The sequence below is a fragment of the Dermochelys coriacea genome, chromosome 6, assembly GCF_009764565.3.
Source record: "Dermochelys coriacea isolate rDerCor1 chromosome 6, rDerCor1.pri.v4, whole genome shotgun sequence".
In the NCBI taxonomy this organism is placed as follows: domain Eukaryota; kingdom Metazoa; phylum Chordata; order Testudines; family Dermochelyidae; genus Dermochelys; species Dermochelys coriacea.
Genome location: NC_050073.1, coordinates 40,206,967 through 40,222,875, shown reverse-complemented (window position 1 = coordinate 40,222,875; position 15,909 = coordinate 40,206,967). Strand labels below are relative to the sequence as shown.

The window sequence follows — 15,909 nt, the reverse complement described above, 5'->3', positions numbered from 1 at the left end:
ACGATTGTCTTTACTGGATGCTGGAGCTATCTTCCAGTGATTTGGTCTGGGGACCTTCAGGCTGTAAAAACTTTTTTTTAAAATGCTTTCTCTTCTTTTCCTTGTACGTTCTAAATGTCTTCTAAAATCCAGCTTCTCTTCTGTCTTTGCTTTTAGAATTAAGATGTCAAAGGTCTTAAGAAAAAAGAATGTAAAATACAGACTTTTAAATTTCTTCTCTTTGAATGAGATATTAGGTCAGGTTATATATATATATTCAAAAGCAGTTTCTTTATATTAAAGTGAAATCTGTAACATTTTATGATTTCAGACATTAATAACTTGAAATGCCTAGTCAATGTAACATGGTACAGAGACGGGTGTAAAAATGAAAACAAAAATCGTTACATTCCTAAAATGTACATATAGCTTTCAGATTATCAAAATTATCAAATTCTCTAAGGAATGACTGGAGCAATACATTCAGAATGTCAGTATAATTATTAATTTATTAGTCATTCCTTGAAGCTCCTAGCACAGTTTGGAGCCCCATCATCCTAACCACTGAACAAACACCTAATAAAAGACAATCCCTGTCCGGAAGAGTTCACAGATTACCTCTCTGTGCCTGTTTCCACTATTTAAAGTGACTTGCTCAAGGTCACACAGTGGCTCAGTGACAAAGCTAGATTTCCAGAGTCCCAGTCCAGTGCCCTGTCCACTGGAAGGCTCGTTGCTGAGGTCGTGCAGCTGGTATGGTTTGACGAGCAAAGAGCAAAATCAGGTTTGTTTGGCGAGATCTATTTTTTTCCATGAAATTGGGTTGACTTATATTAATTATATTCCTATCCTTTAATTCTTCATCAATTGAATTCTCTATCTAATTCCATTAGTTTGCCATGGATTTTGCTGCAAATCTGTGAAGAATTATTTTCTTTTACATCTCTGAAATTGTCTCAGGAACTGTTTTATGAATTTATTTTATAGGATGGCTTATTGTTAAAACTGTATTGCTTAGTAATGCCTGGTCATAGAGGTCACATCATTATTTTCTCTTCCCTGATTGGATGACTTTCTCTTCTTCTGTGACTGCTTGTAGAAAGTGATTTTTTTTAATTTTCTTTTTGTGATTATTTTAGAATGTGAGATTATCATTCACTTTTTGTTCTAGTTGAACTTTGGCCCTGATTCTCCTCACTCACATCAATATAAATCAAGCGTAACTATACTTTTGCAATCCAATTGATTTCAGTAGAAAGTGAGTGGAAAATTAAAGCCCAGTCATACTATATTCATGAAAAGTAGTATACCAAAAAGAAGTGTAAAAACTGCCTATAAGTGAATCAGTTTAAAAATCTGAATATTTGCAGACTGAATTTTGTTAGGATTTGCCCGACTCTAGTGATTACTCATAACTGGTTGAGTACCATTGAGAATCAAACTCGTGCTCTTCCATTTGAGTCTCTTCATAGAAAGATAGAGGAACAACTTCACTAGCTCAGCTAGTAAAGTGAGCTGATACTTTTACACACCAATAGTACACAGAGATATAAGCTTACATATTACATATATGGTAAGTGTGTATATAGATGAGCTATATAGTGAGTGCTTAGATATATGTGTGTATGCACACGTACCCTAAGCTATTATAACATCTGTGGAATGAGTTTTGAAGTCCTTTATCAACTGATATCTTGACTGTGTTTTAATTCTTGAGTGCATTTAAATAAAGAAATTAGAGTAGTGAATTTGTGTCTTGTAATATTAATAGAAAATAAACCAACTTTCCAAGGGATTGGCAATCTGTTAGATGTACAGCTGCAAAGGATAAGTATGTCTGTCTTAATAATGTAGTTGTTAAAGACAAATGCTTGAGAACAGTAATCTCTAGTGGTTAGCGCTCTCTTCTGGTTTCTGATCCCTGTGAAATAAGACTTCTTAATCTAGGTTTCAGAAGATGCTGTGTTCAAACCTTTTATTTGATTGTTAATTTAAAATTGCTATTTGAGCTCTAAATGGTCAACAGTTTATTAACAACTTGCTAATGATCTTGTGGTAATGTTGGATTATAATAATTTCATCTACTCAGGAATGTTTTTCTTCATTTAACCTTGCTTCTATGTAACACTCACACAATCTTAATTATTTACAGAAAGATCTATTTTTCAATTATTAAACTTAACATACAACTTTCATACTTCAAATTACCAATTAATTAAGGCAATAGTTGATTTTGTTCCTGAGTTTTGAATTAAGTGGGTTGCATTATTTCTGCCTCCCTCCTACATACAAGTCCTTGTAATGGCTCTTCAAGCTCCGCCCCTGCTTCTTCAAAATATACTCAGTGGTCTCCTATTTCTAATCCTGCTGTAACTGAGTTACAAAGCAGCCAAAGTGCAAAATGTTCCTTTTTGACTTTCATCTACCACCATCCCTAATGCAGTCACACAGATTATGCACACAAACCAACCTTCCACTTAAATATTCAACCTTATTGTATTGTCAACTGTGTAATTTGTCTTTATATACTATAAACATTTGTTATCTTCATACATGGGATCTGCCCATTATATAGATCTTCAGTGCACTGATACAGTGACACTAACAGTAATCATAGGTTTATTAGGCTATTCTCAACAGAGAAGCTATTCTCACTTGATTTTATGTTAATTGATTACTGCTCTCAGAAAGCTACCTTTGAAATTTCACACCTCTGTCCTAGCCCTTGGGAATCTACACTGAAGCTGGGAGGTGAGATTCCCAGTGTGGGTTGAGAGACTGTCCCACTAGCTCAGCTTGAGCTAGCGCACTAAAAATATTAGGGTGGACTCTGCACTTGGCCAGTCACCCAAGTTCGGACCCAGAGGGTTGGGTAAACTTCAACTTGGGTGACTTGCCTGAGCCCCTGCTAGTGCCTGAGGGTCCACCATTTGAGCTGAGCTAGTATGAATCTGTCTACCCACACTCGTAATCACACCTCCAGCAACTGTGTAGACATACACTGAGAGTCTGCTGGGGTGTTTCCTTCATTCAATTACACTTCGCTTTGGATTATGTTCCTAGTGACACCTGTGCAACCCTCATTAATTTATGCACCAAAACAGTCAGTCATGTAATTAGAAAACCATTCTGTTGACTTCACTACCATCAGAATCTAAAATAACTAGAAAAGTCCTTCTCACCATATTTTGGTACTTCTGGCTCTGGCCAAAACTGAAATATTTTAGACTCTCAGAAAAAAAAATGTTTTGAGTTTGAGTCTAAAATGTGGGAAGAGTTCAGGCTGTTTATCACTGGAGTTGATTCACCTACCTGAATTGTTTATATTTTGGATTTGCATTAGGCATTTATGTAGCATAATAAACTTTTACTTTCCTGTCACGCATCCTGTGCATCTTCTTTACCTGTCACCTAAACACACATCCTTTCAAGTGTTATAGAAATGAGACTCTTCCACATATTTTCATATCCGTTGTCATGTGTAATGTATAAGAGTTTGAATTATCATAGTCCTTTAAATCTTTCACACTCAGGGCTTACCTTACTGCCTGGTCTATTTACATTTTTCAAAAGGTTTTATTTTTTAAATCTGTTTTAAATAACACATCCTCCCCACGTCCGTAAGGACATGATTTTCACAAAGACAGACAGGGCCACACAGGTTTTGGGAGATCTGGGGAAAAATTTGAAACTGGGATCCCCGACTCTTCCAAAAAAGCTACCACTGAGGAGAGGCCAAAGGATGGGAGGAGGCTTGAGAGTGAGCCCACACTACATTCATCCCAGTGGCAGCACAGCTCCACCCCTGTGGGGCTGGGCCCAGCTCCCTGCTCTGGGCATTGTGACCTGGCATGCGAGGTTGCAGCACCACTCAGGTTGGTCTGATTGCCCCTCCACTGTGAGTGGCCAGTGGCTGAATTCCAGTGAGTGGCCTTGCAACCTAGTTGGGCCCTCTCAAATGGGGGATCTGGGGCAAATATCCCCTTTTGCTCCCTCTCATTCCCTGAGTGGCCCTGAAGACAGAACATGCCTTTAGTGCAGTATAAATGTCTTGAAGTAATGTTAAAGAAATCTCTTGTACTAATGTAGATGTGTATTTTTAATCGGTTATACAGTAATCTAGACCAAGTCAATTACCATAGTTAATAAACCATTTGAATTTGATCTACCCAGTAGGAATGAGCAGGGGCAGGGAACCCAATTTCTGATCAGTTCAAATCTGGAATTTTGCCATTGTCACTACATTTTGGCATTTTCCCCATTGCTGGAAGAGCTTATGGGTGAAGACTGTAAAAGAAGGAACAGACGTCAGTTTGTGTTTTCTGAATAACTGATAATGCATGTGGCCATTGAGACATATTTTCTGAGAGCTGGCACGCTGTCCCTTTATTATTTTTGAGTTTTAGCTTTGTTTAACTACTTTGCTGCTGCTGAATTAACTTCTAGTTAGTACCTCAGGAATGAAGCCTTTTTATATTGTGAAAAAGCTTATGCTGTGTATGAGCAATGTTTCTAAACTCTCCTGAATAGTGTCAAGTACTGCCAACCCCAAATGTTCAAAAATCATGAATCAGGCTCACCAAAAATCATGAGACTGGCTTTAAAATCATGAGATTATGTAATAATAAGAGATTTGGAGTTTTTTATTTGCCTTCTGCTTTTTGAACCTTTAGGGAGCACTGCGGTCACATTTGGAAGCTATCTTCACAGCCACGAGGGCTAGAAACATCATTTTTCTTTAAGAATGAAGGCTGCAATGATCATGAATTCACTTGATTCCAGGAGCTGAGGCTTTAAGGAAAACAATTATCCTGATACTCATGACAAAATCATGAGTTGGCAACACTAGTCAAGGAAAGTGTTTTGTCATGTACACTAGAGAAAACGAAACAAAAATATATATAAAAATCCACAGCAGCAAGTCTGAGAGCCCTGGTCAACTGATTTGGACTCATAGGGCATTCACCCATGGGCTACAAATAGCAGTGTAAATGTTTCCATTCAGACTGGAGGCTGGGCTCTGAGACACAACCCCCATGCCGGATCTCAGACTGGCTCCAACCCAACTAGGGACATCTACACTGCTATTTTTACCACAGTAACATCACCCTGAATCAGCTGACTTAAGCATTGAGAATTGCTGCCGTGTGTGGATTTTGCCGAATTCTGTCGTAACCCTGAGAATTGGCAACGGCTGCAGGAAGTAACTATTCCAACAGATTTCATACCATTCCATTCAAAAGTGTTACCCTGTTTTTGTTTTTGTTTTTGTTGTTTTTTCCTTTTTAAAGAATTGGTGCAAGAAAACACAAACACCCTATTTAAAACAAACACCAACAAGAAACCCACCAGAAGACCCAGGAAATTCATCCTTTTTACACAATAGACTTACTGAATATTTAATCATTCGTTTTTTGACGACAGGAAGCCTTTTGTTTAAGGTCATGGGCTGTGACTAAAGATATCTGGGTTCTGATTCCTCACTCTACCAGTTTTCCTGTGAATTTGGGAAAGTTACTTAATCTCTCTGAGCCTCAGTTCCCATCTTTAAACTGGGTGTATTAATACTTCCTGTCTCCGATTTCATCTTGTCTATTTAGATTTTAAACCTTTCGGTCTCTTACTATGGCTTTGTATGGTGCCCAGTACAATAGGGACCTCATCTGTAATACAAACAATAAATAACTTGTAGTAGATAAGTTCTTTATTTTGTAAGTTCATAAATATAGTCCCTTTGAAAAGAGTGTAAATTACTTCAGAGATTAGAATGACTCCATATCTGAGTCTGAGGTCCTTTCATTTTTAATTAGATGTGTACCTTATAAAGTATGAGAGCCCCAAAGCAGCTAAATGTTTGCATATTATTTAAAAGTTGTTTATGGTGCATATTTGTACCAAATACCAGATTGATCCTATATACTCCAATTCTCTATATGGAAGTACACTGCGGAGGCAAAAATCTTACAAGATTCTGTGGATCTATTGCATATGCAAAGTACGTAAGTGTGGGCTCCAGACTTCCCCAAATACCACAAATAAGATCATATTATGGAGTAATCACTGGTTTAAATTACATTTTAGAAACAAATTCCGTTTTCCTTTCAGCAGCAGATCAACAGTGCACACACTTGTGCTATAGGCAGAGTTTGCCCATTCAAATTCCAGCTCTGCAGAGAGGCAGGATCTCCAGAACAGGAGTCACAAGTCATCATAACCAAGGGATCACAAATAGGGTCAGCATTTTTGTGTGCACATAATACATAGCCACCTCAACCAAACCATAGCCCATATCCATAGATCCCAGAGTCATTTATTACTTCTCTGATAGGAAATAAGAGGGGACTTTCTTCTGACTCACCATAGGAACATATTGTAGCATATTGTCATCTAATGGACACTTAATGTAATTTCTGATGAAGTGAGCTGTAGCTCACGAAAGCTTATGCTCAAATAAATTTGTTAGTCTCTAAGGTGTCACAAGTACTCCTTTTCTTTTTCACCATAAGTGTAGCTGAGGCCTGGCCTGATATGCGTAATTAATACATTTCTTATATGCAGTGTTGTAGCCATATTGGTCCCAGGGTATTAAAGGGACAAGATGGGTGAGGTGATATATTTTATTGGACTAACTTCTGTTTGGTGAGTTAGACAAGCTTACACAGAGCTCATTTCTTGGAATATAGAAGTAGAGTGGTAAACAGATCATTAGATTGAAAACAGAATGTTTGTGCTAAATAAGATAAGCAAATAGGTCAATAGGCTAAAAGACAGAATGTCTAAGCCAGCTAAGGATAAGAGGGAGAACACCCAGTGAACCATTTACTAACAATGGACAAGATAAATTAGGAATGTAGAAATAAGGTAAATAGTAGGTTGAGCATAGGCAATGCATGGACAGAGCATGGTACACAGGATTTGGTTTCTGCAAAGTAACTATGCCAATCCCAAAATGTATGATGTAATATATAGTAAATTCAAAGAAATGTGTATCTAAAGAGGAAGGTATTTCTATGTAACTTTGGATGTGTGGTATTCCCTATACCCACCTCCTAAGCTTGGTATGCCCTATACCCACCTTCTAACTCAACTCGGTTTAGTTTTGCTGTGTGCCAAATGAATGACACAATCTGGAATTGAACTGAGTTTTTTGGGTCTCAGAGAACTGGATGAAGTGTTCTCTCAGAATGGACAAGGTGTTCTTGATAAGCCAAGTGGAAAGGTCTTGGAAGGAATAAGTTTCCAACAATAAGTTCAGAGTGGGTTAAATCTGTTATCTGGTTCTTTCAATCTAAACTTGTTTAAGACTCTGCTTTCATCCATGGTGTTTCATGTTGCATTATTAAAACTATAACACATGGAAAAGAACCTTAGTCAATGTAGTTCCTAAAGAGCACGCCACAGGTTGTGTCTTTTGAAGCATTTAAATGTTGACTAAAATACACTGGCTACCATATATATATATATTATGCTGATAGTATTGCCCGCAATATATATTCCAAGCATTTAATTATACATATTAAGCATTAATATAGCAGTTACATAGCTCAAATTGCCCTGTAGTTTTCTTATAATCCTGTTCGCTTATGTGAAGTAACCCATAATGCCTTGCATTAACTGAAGTAAGCTTTGGCCTAAGTAGATAGGAAAACTGTCAGTGCAAGGACATGTAATTGTTTCCTCATAGCAAAGAAAAGGAGTTGCCCTCACAAATCTTTTTATCCTGGTACAGGCTTAGGAGGTGTCTTCATGCCCCTTAGTACCTGGAATGCATGGGTTCAGAACAAAAGATAAAGGGGTATGTCATGATACCAGAAACAAGGTAAAAAGCTGATTAATTGAATCTAGTTTCCTTTCAGGTGATGCATATAGTGCCTTTTACTAGTAAACCAGTAGGCTATAAAAAGATGGCTTCAAGGATGTAACATTGGTGAGCACACCTTGTGCATAAGGCGAACGTAACATAGATGCTGGGACTAGTCTTTGGAGACTGATGTTGTATAGAACTTTTTTTCCCTTACCATATTAACAAACCTGATTGACATTGGTTATTTGGTCTCTTCAGTATATTTCATAATGAACCAAAGTGTGGCCAAGCAAATGACTGTGCAATTTATCAACAAGCTGGAATACAGCCTTATGCTTTTAAGTTTTATATTGGATATAAAGATCAAATACTGCCCAGTCAGACGACCCCTGCATCAAATTCATTCTTGGAGTTTGTTGGCATCAATTTGGAGGCACCTATGTAACTAAAGCATTTTGGCAGATCTGGGCACATAAACAAGACACTGGAATTTATGTATTTGGCTTTCTGTATTCACTCTTCTGTCATAATGTGTGAAGAATGAATAATATCCCAGATTTGGTTTAAAATTAATGAAAATGTTGGATTTAAGTCTTATTAAAATGCTAATGAATTTTAATCTCATTGATTGAGAATGCTCTATTATTTCCTATATTGCATTTAAAATGTACAGACAAGCTTTACAGTATCTGAAATATTTAGGTTTCAGAGTAGCAGCCGTGTTAGTCTGTATTCGCAAAAAGAAAAGGAGTACTTGTGGCACCTTAGAGACTAACAAATTTGTTAGTCTCTAAGGTGCCACAAGTACTCCTTTTCTTTTTGAAATATTTAGGGAGTTTTACAGTATGTGTGATACATGGTGAGTGCAGATTATCATTATTAAAGTGGAGTCTTGATTGAGTTATTTAATTATGGTAACTGCATATGGTATCTGATTTTACAAGCATATATGCATTTTCAACTTAATCCTGAAAAACTCAAACTTTTACAATGACTTTAAAGTGTCAGTCATCTGAGGACCTGGCACATTGAGCAAATCATTTTTTGAGGGAGAGTGGAAAATACAGTAAGATGAGTACTGGTAAAATTACACTCTAAAAAGGAAAGGTCTATATTTTCTGTTGGGAAATAATATTTTATCATGCTCCTCTCAGAATAGAGTATGCTAGTCATGCCATCAAAGTGTGCTTTGAAGAGTGAATTACTGTTAACTCGGGTGGCATAAGGCCACTTGACTTGCATGTTTAGAATCTCATACTGCATTTTAACAAGTGCTATGATTTATGATCAGAGCTATTATATCACTCAACACTCTTGTACTGTGATATTTCAGTAAAGAAAAAATTCAGCAAGCAAGCTTTGGAGGGAAGAATTGGGGTCAGTAGGATAGATACGTGTTCTTGCTGTATTTTGAAAAGCTGAGGTAATGTTTCCTAATTACTAACTCTGACAGGAAGTTGATAAACTTATCTAGTATATTTTCATAGGGAAAACTTCCTGATAAATAGGAATGAAGTGTTTAGGACATTTAAGAGCAAATGGCACCGAAATAAATAGCAGAGTAGGTTTTATTGAATATGCTTTGCTCTTCTGAGGCGAAGCAAAAAGCCTGACCACTAAACAGCTAAGCTAAAAGTCACAGAGATATAAAGCATAGAGTATGTGTTGAAAGACTACATTTGATTTTTTTTAATTAGCATGTCTAAATACCTCCGTGTTGAAAGTTACATATACTGACAGAAAACACCACTCTAAATTGTTGAACATATTGTGAAACAATTTTCACATCCATGCATATGTACTAAAGAGATGGACACTGAGTAGGACAGTACGTTTGTTTGTTTGTTGGATTCTGATTACGTGTGCTTGGGAGAACTGTGCGCCAATCCAAACCACTCAACTCCAGTAAATGCGCCTTCATGATTCATGCCTGATGTAAAGCATATAACAGTAGAGGAAAGCAAACAAGAAAAAAAAAGATGTCACTGGGCAGTGTGTATGAATTCTTGCATTATTTTATTGTTGCAATCCTCTCTCAATTCCCCCTTCTCTAACAGTTTGTTGTTCTTGCCCTCATTCATTATGTTACATCTTAATTCTGGATGATAAATTCTTGAGGCCATGGACCATATCTTAATTTTGCTCTGTGAGGTGCTTAGCAATACCTTTTGGCCTAGAATAAATAACTTCATATCTTCCCAGTATTTCCCTGCATAGTGGTGGTGGTGAGATCTGCTGATCTTCCTAGTCAGATAGGGGAATGGCATGTAGTGTGTGTGTGTGTGTGTGTGTGAGGCGGAGGGGGATGATTTTGTCAAAATGTCAGTGATTTATTTTTTAATAGCTTGGTGTGACTCCTCTGTCATTCTTTATGACAAATTCAGTGCCCAATCAGGAAGTTTGTTTTGGGAGCCTTAGTCTGTATATTGTTTTTGTTCATATCTTTCACTCTGACTTTCTGGTATGTTCCAAAGACACTAAGATATTGAAGTTGTGGCTCAGAAAGGTCAACATTTCCTTTTGTGGCTAGTAGCTGCCTTCAAAACTGAAAGACCCATTCTTCTGGATGAGAAGGCCTTCTTGTATAGAAGTAAAGTGGCAACCTTTTATGCCTCCTGCAGTTGATGAAAATTTGTACTTTAAATTGCAAAGGAAAGTCAGAAGATTTCCAGCTCTCAATTAATTTTCACTTTTAGTCAGGTTCTTAGAGGAGCAAGAATGCAGTTTTGAACTACATTTCACCTGCAGGTATCAGAATGCTAGTAAAACTTTTGCAGGTTCAAATTTGCACCTATGAAAATGCCTCCGGCATTTATAATGGTGTTAAATATATAAAAATGTGTTTTTAATGTATTGGGGGGGTCACACTCAGAGGCTTGGCATATGAAAGGGGTCACCAATACAAAAGTCTGAAGCCCTGTTCTGTGTGGTAGAACAGTATAAAATATTATTGAAAAGTTACTTAGTTGGTAGATAAAAAAAAAAATTCTTGAATCTTCCTAATTCAATCCAGATGGTTACCTTTCTCTTTTTTTAAAAAAACATAATACCACATAGCTTCTGATTCTTTACATTTTGAATGTTTCAGGTATGAACACAAGCAGGAGTGAAACAGTGAAAGAGCCTCCATTGAAGCCCTCTAGAAGATCCATGCCATGCTTAGCACAGAGCCAAACACACCCTCACTGTCTTAGCAAACATTCTTCATTTCTTCAGCCAAATAGGCTCCAGCCACAGGCTCGGCCTCTGAGTGCAGGCACTTCAACAGCTACAGTCAATGTAGTGTCAGAACGAGGTGAGTAGTTGTCCTTTATTTATACCGTCTTCCTTCCAATATATGGTTTTTCCTAAACTCTGAAGTGCCTGAGTTTGTAATGCTGCTTTTTTGGAAAATAGTGAAATCATAATAAAATACAAAAATTTGATCTTGAAAAGTTTCCATAATGCTATTACTAGAGATGCTTACAGAAAATAAGTTTTTTTTTAAAAAAACAAAAAACAAAATAATCTACACTTACAGACTATACAATACTTAGATGAATCACTGTAGTATCTGTGCTACTTATTTAATATTTAAAGAATGCCTGGAAATTATTTCATTAAGGGGATCTTAGAAAAATAGGGCAGCTGCTCCTCAATTGTGAGTTATGGTTTTTACAATACATACGGAAAATATTGTGTGAAATCATGGCCCCTATGAAGGTAATGGTGAAGCTCCTATGGACTTCAGTGTGCCCTGGATTTCACCCAATATATTTATAGTATGTGATCTAAATATATAAATATATACCTGTACCTTGGAATGAATGCACAATGCACCAGATTAGAAATGTCATGATCCTTGACAATGGCAAACCTATAAATGGGGGTGGGAGGGTAATGGATATCACAGGTCTTCTACCCAAAACTGGCTCCACACAGACAGAGAGCCCCCTCCCCACCCCTACACACACACACACACACACACACACACACAGAAAAGAAGAGCCCTATTGAAATAAATGGGACTCCATTAAGGCATAAGGGTCAGCATGTACATAGCAGGATTGGGGTCTTGGCTTTTATCTGCATCTATTGGTTTTTTTTGTCACCTTTTCCAGAATCATTAAGTTTAGAAGCTGCTAATTTAAGAGTATAATGGAAGATGCATGTATTTATTCACAAACTGATGTAGTTTTTATCTGCTCATGGAATGTATGTTTTGTCGATGGTGGAGCTTGTATATACCACATTGAGAATGTCCAGGTTCACACTTGGCCTGCTTGGCAGCTGCTTTTAAATTTCTGTTTATAAGTGACTTAGGTGTGCTCCTATAATTCCTCTCCTTCCTTGTTGTTTGTTCCCCTCAAATACTTGTGTGAGCTTATCCTGTTCTCCAGGTCTAGTTTGTGATGTGAGGTTTAAATCAATCTTTCTGTTGTTGTTGTTGGGTTTTTTTTGTTTTTTGTTTTGTTCATTTTATCACATCACAAGCTCAAATCTAACTTGGCAAAAATCTATAAAATGATTTAGAAATATTTCAGTTAGCAACATAAGTCAGAGCCAGTGCATGTCACTGTCACAAGGTGATTGGTCCTTTTAAGGAGAGATGGGCCCAGCCTGTGACTAATCAACTGCCTCTCAGCTGAAGCTGTGGACCTATGGGTCCGTTTGATAGCCTGAAGACTATCTGGTCCTATAAAAGCTTGTGAGAGCTCAGTTGAGCTAGAGATCTGCGGGTAGGTTCTTTCACCTACTATAGGAGCCGAGCTATTTGACTTGCAGGCAGGAATGAGAATTCAGGCAGCAGATGGGCTATTGCAGGATTCCTGGGATCAGAGCAAGGACCTGGATGGTTCTGGCATGTGAGATGTAAGAGAAAAGCCTTTGCTGGGAGCTGTAGCCCTTGTAGGGCACAGGAACTACCCATTGCAGTATTTTGCCTTCATTTTTTTTAGCCAATAAATTCAGGCCTGAGGCAAGGGCTTGAAACAGACTGTGATATGGGATGTCCTTCCTGGATTGGCGAGACAGCCCAGGAGTTTACAGGTAGCAGTGCCCTGCCCACGTGGAACAGTGTTACCAGCAGAATTGGGCAAATAATTACACCAATTATTCACTGAATGATTAATAGCATTTGAAGAATATTGCAAAATCTATCAGATAAAGAATTTGACCAGCTTTTATTACCAAACACTGTGAGTGATTCTCCTCCAAATGTGGTGATAGCTAAATATTTTTTAACATGAGTTTAAGCTTCAGCAGAAAGAGAATCACAGGCACTGATAATTCAATGATGCTCTGTTATCACTAGCAGAAAATGCTCTACAAAGTTTATCAGTACGTTTAATGCCTTGCTTTGACCATTCTGAGTGTATAGCTGCCAGAAATTGTTTCTGTGTTGTTTGCATCACAAAAAGATTACATTGATGGAAACTTGCATTTATTTCAGCTAAAGTGATGGAGACCCTTGAAAACAACTTACTCAAGTTGTCTAATACAGAATACAGTGATCCATTTTTAGGTGAGTTTCTTTGTTATCTCAAGCGGCAGTTATTTTTAAAATTTGTTTTTCTTGTTGAAAAACTCTCACAGTTGAAACCTCCATTCTTGAAGCTGAACTTCCAATTTTTGTGTGAAAAGGCAGACCTTGATAAGTTAAAACAACACATAAGGATTATTTTCAAAATGTTGGATAGGCTTTTTTTGTTCATTAAAAATTCACGTATGACAACATCTGTTTGTAGTCAAAGTGCATTGACACTTCCTCCTTTCATTCACCCCAAAAGAGTATATTAATTATAATATCAGAGCAGGATGGAGTTGGAAGTAGATACCAAACTTGCAAAAATAAAATCTGCAAAATAACAGATTACATAACAAATATAGACTCTTCAAGGAAACACAGACACACAGGATATATGAACATACATTTATAATTTGTTTCATGGAAAACCTTGAAATATTTTCAGTAAGAAGATAGCAAGATGAGAGAGTTGCTGACGGGAATAGAATTAATTATATGGTTTCATATAGCTCTCAAAAGAATTGATAGAAATTCTGTAAAGCTTTCTAGTCCCAACTTCCCTCCTCTCTCCTGATGTTTTAAATGGGCCTCTATTAATTTGCTACATTGGAAAGCGCTTTCAAGGAATTTCTAGAGAATAAGCAATAGAATATAAGATGTAAATGTATAGATTTTTTCCATACTCTTATCAGATACTTTTAAATATTGTGAAGATATTTTTCATACTCATGAAAATAACTTTTTTTTGTATCACTGTAGTTTATAATATGACCTCTTGGAAGTTTGTAATTTAAATTAGTTTCCTTGTTATATTTATTTATTTTTTTCTTGTTCACGTGCAATGATATGTTGTTTTAGGATGGCTCATGAATGCTGCAGGGACTTTTTTTAAAGAAAAGAATGATAATTATGTTCTAGAAAAAACGCACACAAAATTATTGCAGTTTTGCAAATATATATCAGAAAATTGTTGTTTGGGGCATATTTGTCCTAGTAATGATGTCACTTAAATCTTTTTGAAGGTCAAAGAATATCAGGAAAAAGTCACTCCTAGACACGTTTCAAAAGTAGTATTATATGTGCTGCTACAAAATGAGTGGGTACATGCACACACAAATAGTAAATGTGTAAAATTATGCATTGATGTAAACAACATAGGAAGTTGTACACACAAATATCTGAATTGCGTGCACGTGCAATTATCTGTGCAAGCACAAACACATGTATTTTGTGGATGTAGCATAAGCAACTGTTATGAAAACTGTTGCTGGTCACACTCAGTATAATGACTAAAAATAACAGTTTCATACACTCACAGCAGATCAGTCTTCATGCACACCACTGTTGTTTATTTTCAATTAGAGGCGTTTCTATAATTCTCATCACCCAAATATTTCAGCATTGATTTCTCTTATTGTCCTGAATATAGTATTTGGGAACATAAGTGGGTCCTTATGGTTGAAAGGAGCAAGTGGAAATTAGAATGGGGGTGTTGGCTTATTAGTGTAGTTGCCTCCTTGCGAGTTTAGCAATCTGAATTGCTATTCCTAAATATTCCAAAATCATGACTGTGGCTTAAAATTCATGGTTTGATTTTGTTTTAATAGTATGCCCATGGGACTTGGCGGCTTCTTGATTTTTTTTGGCGGGGGGGGGGGAAGACATTTCCCCAATACCACCCACTTTATGGTATCAAAATAATATGTCACTTACAGTGAACTGTACTGATCTGAGACCCCCTCTGACCTTTTATACATGAAGGATGAAATTGTTAACACTGTTGACGTTTGTTATCACTGAGCATTTGAGCTTAAACCTCACTGAGATGGATGAAGAAAAGGAGTACTTGTGGCACCTTAGAGACTAACAAATTTATTTGAGCATAAGCTTTCGTGAGCTACAGCTCACTTCAGCCAACATCCACTGGGGGCCCTGTCCTTGCCCAGTCTGTGCTATTTAACTTCTGGATTGCTGTACTCTCCACTCGGTAACCAGCACCTGCTCAGCTTCTTTAGAAGTTGATTCTTATGGCTTCTCTATACATAATTTTGAAGTGCTTTTAGTATATTGATTTAAATTTATGAAAATATGGTATACCAATGTAAGCACCTTTATACCAGTATAACTGCACCTGCCCTAGGGGAACTGCATCTGTTTCTAAATGGATATAGTTTAATTAGTACAAAAATTGTGTGCAGACCAGCCCTTAGTGAAAAGAATGAGGGGGCTTGGTTGCTGTGGATTAAGTTATTGTTGTGATATTGCCCCAGCATGACAGGTGAGATGCTGCCTGTTCAGCACATGTGCTCAGCAGAACTGCTCACGCTCTGGACTAAAATGTGCCTTCAGTTACACTGGAGTAAATCCAGGGTTACTCTATGGAATTGCTTTGGCTTTACAGCAATGTAACTGAGAGTAAATTGTTGCATTTGCTCTGTTCAAGCCAGAAGAAAGTGTTCCAAATGGAAAATAAAATCCAAATATAAAGAGTGAAAATAATTTTAAAATAAACAAATCAGAAAGCTTGATTTCTACCACAGGATACCAGATACATCCAAAGTTTGTGACTAAAAATAAAAACTGAAGTAACCAATAAGTTTTAAAATGCAGTTTGCCTACT

The 15,909-nt window shown here is 37.0% G+C and overlaps 1 protein-coding gene across 5 annotated transcripts in view; it reads left to right on the top strand.

Moving 5' to 3' along the window:
- ANO3 (anoctamin 3) overlaps window positions 1-15,909 on the top strand; it is a 386,869-nt gene that overhangs the window by 213,342 nt on the left and 157,618 nt on the right. For all 5 annotated transcript variants that reach the window (XM_043516667.1, XM_043516665.1, XM_038406144.2 and 2 more), the window contains exons 2-3: window positions 10,872-11,078; window positions 13,215-13,286. In XM_043516667.1, coding sequence (XP_043372602.1) covers window positions 10,872-11,078; window positions 13,215-13,286 — 279 coding nt within the window. The remainder of the gene's footprint in view (window positions 1-10,871; window positions 11,079-13,214; window positions 13,287-15,909) is intronic.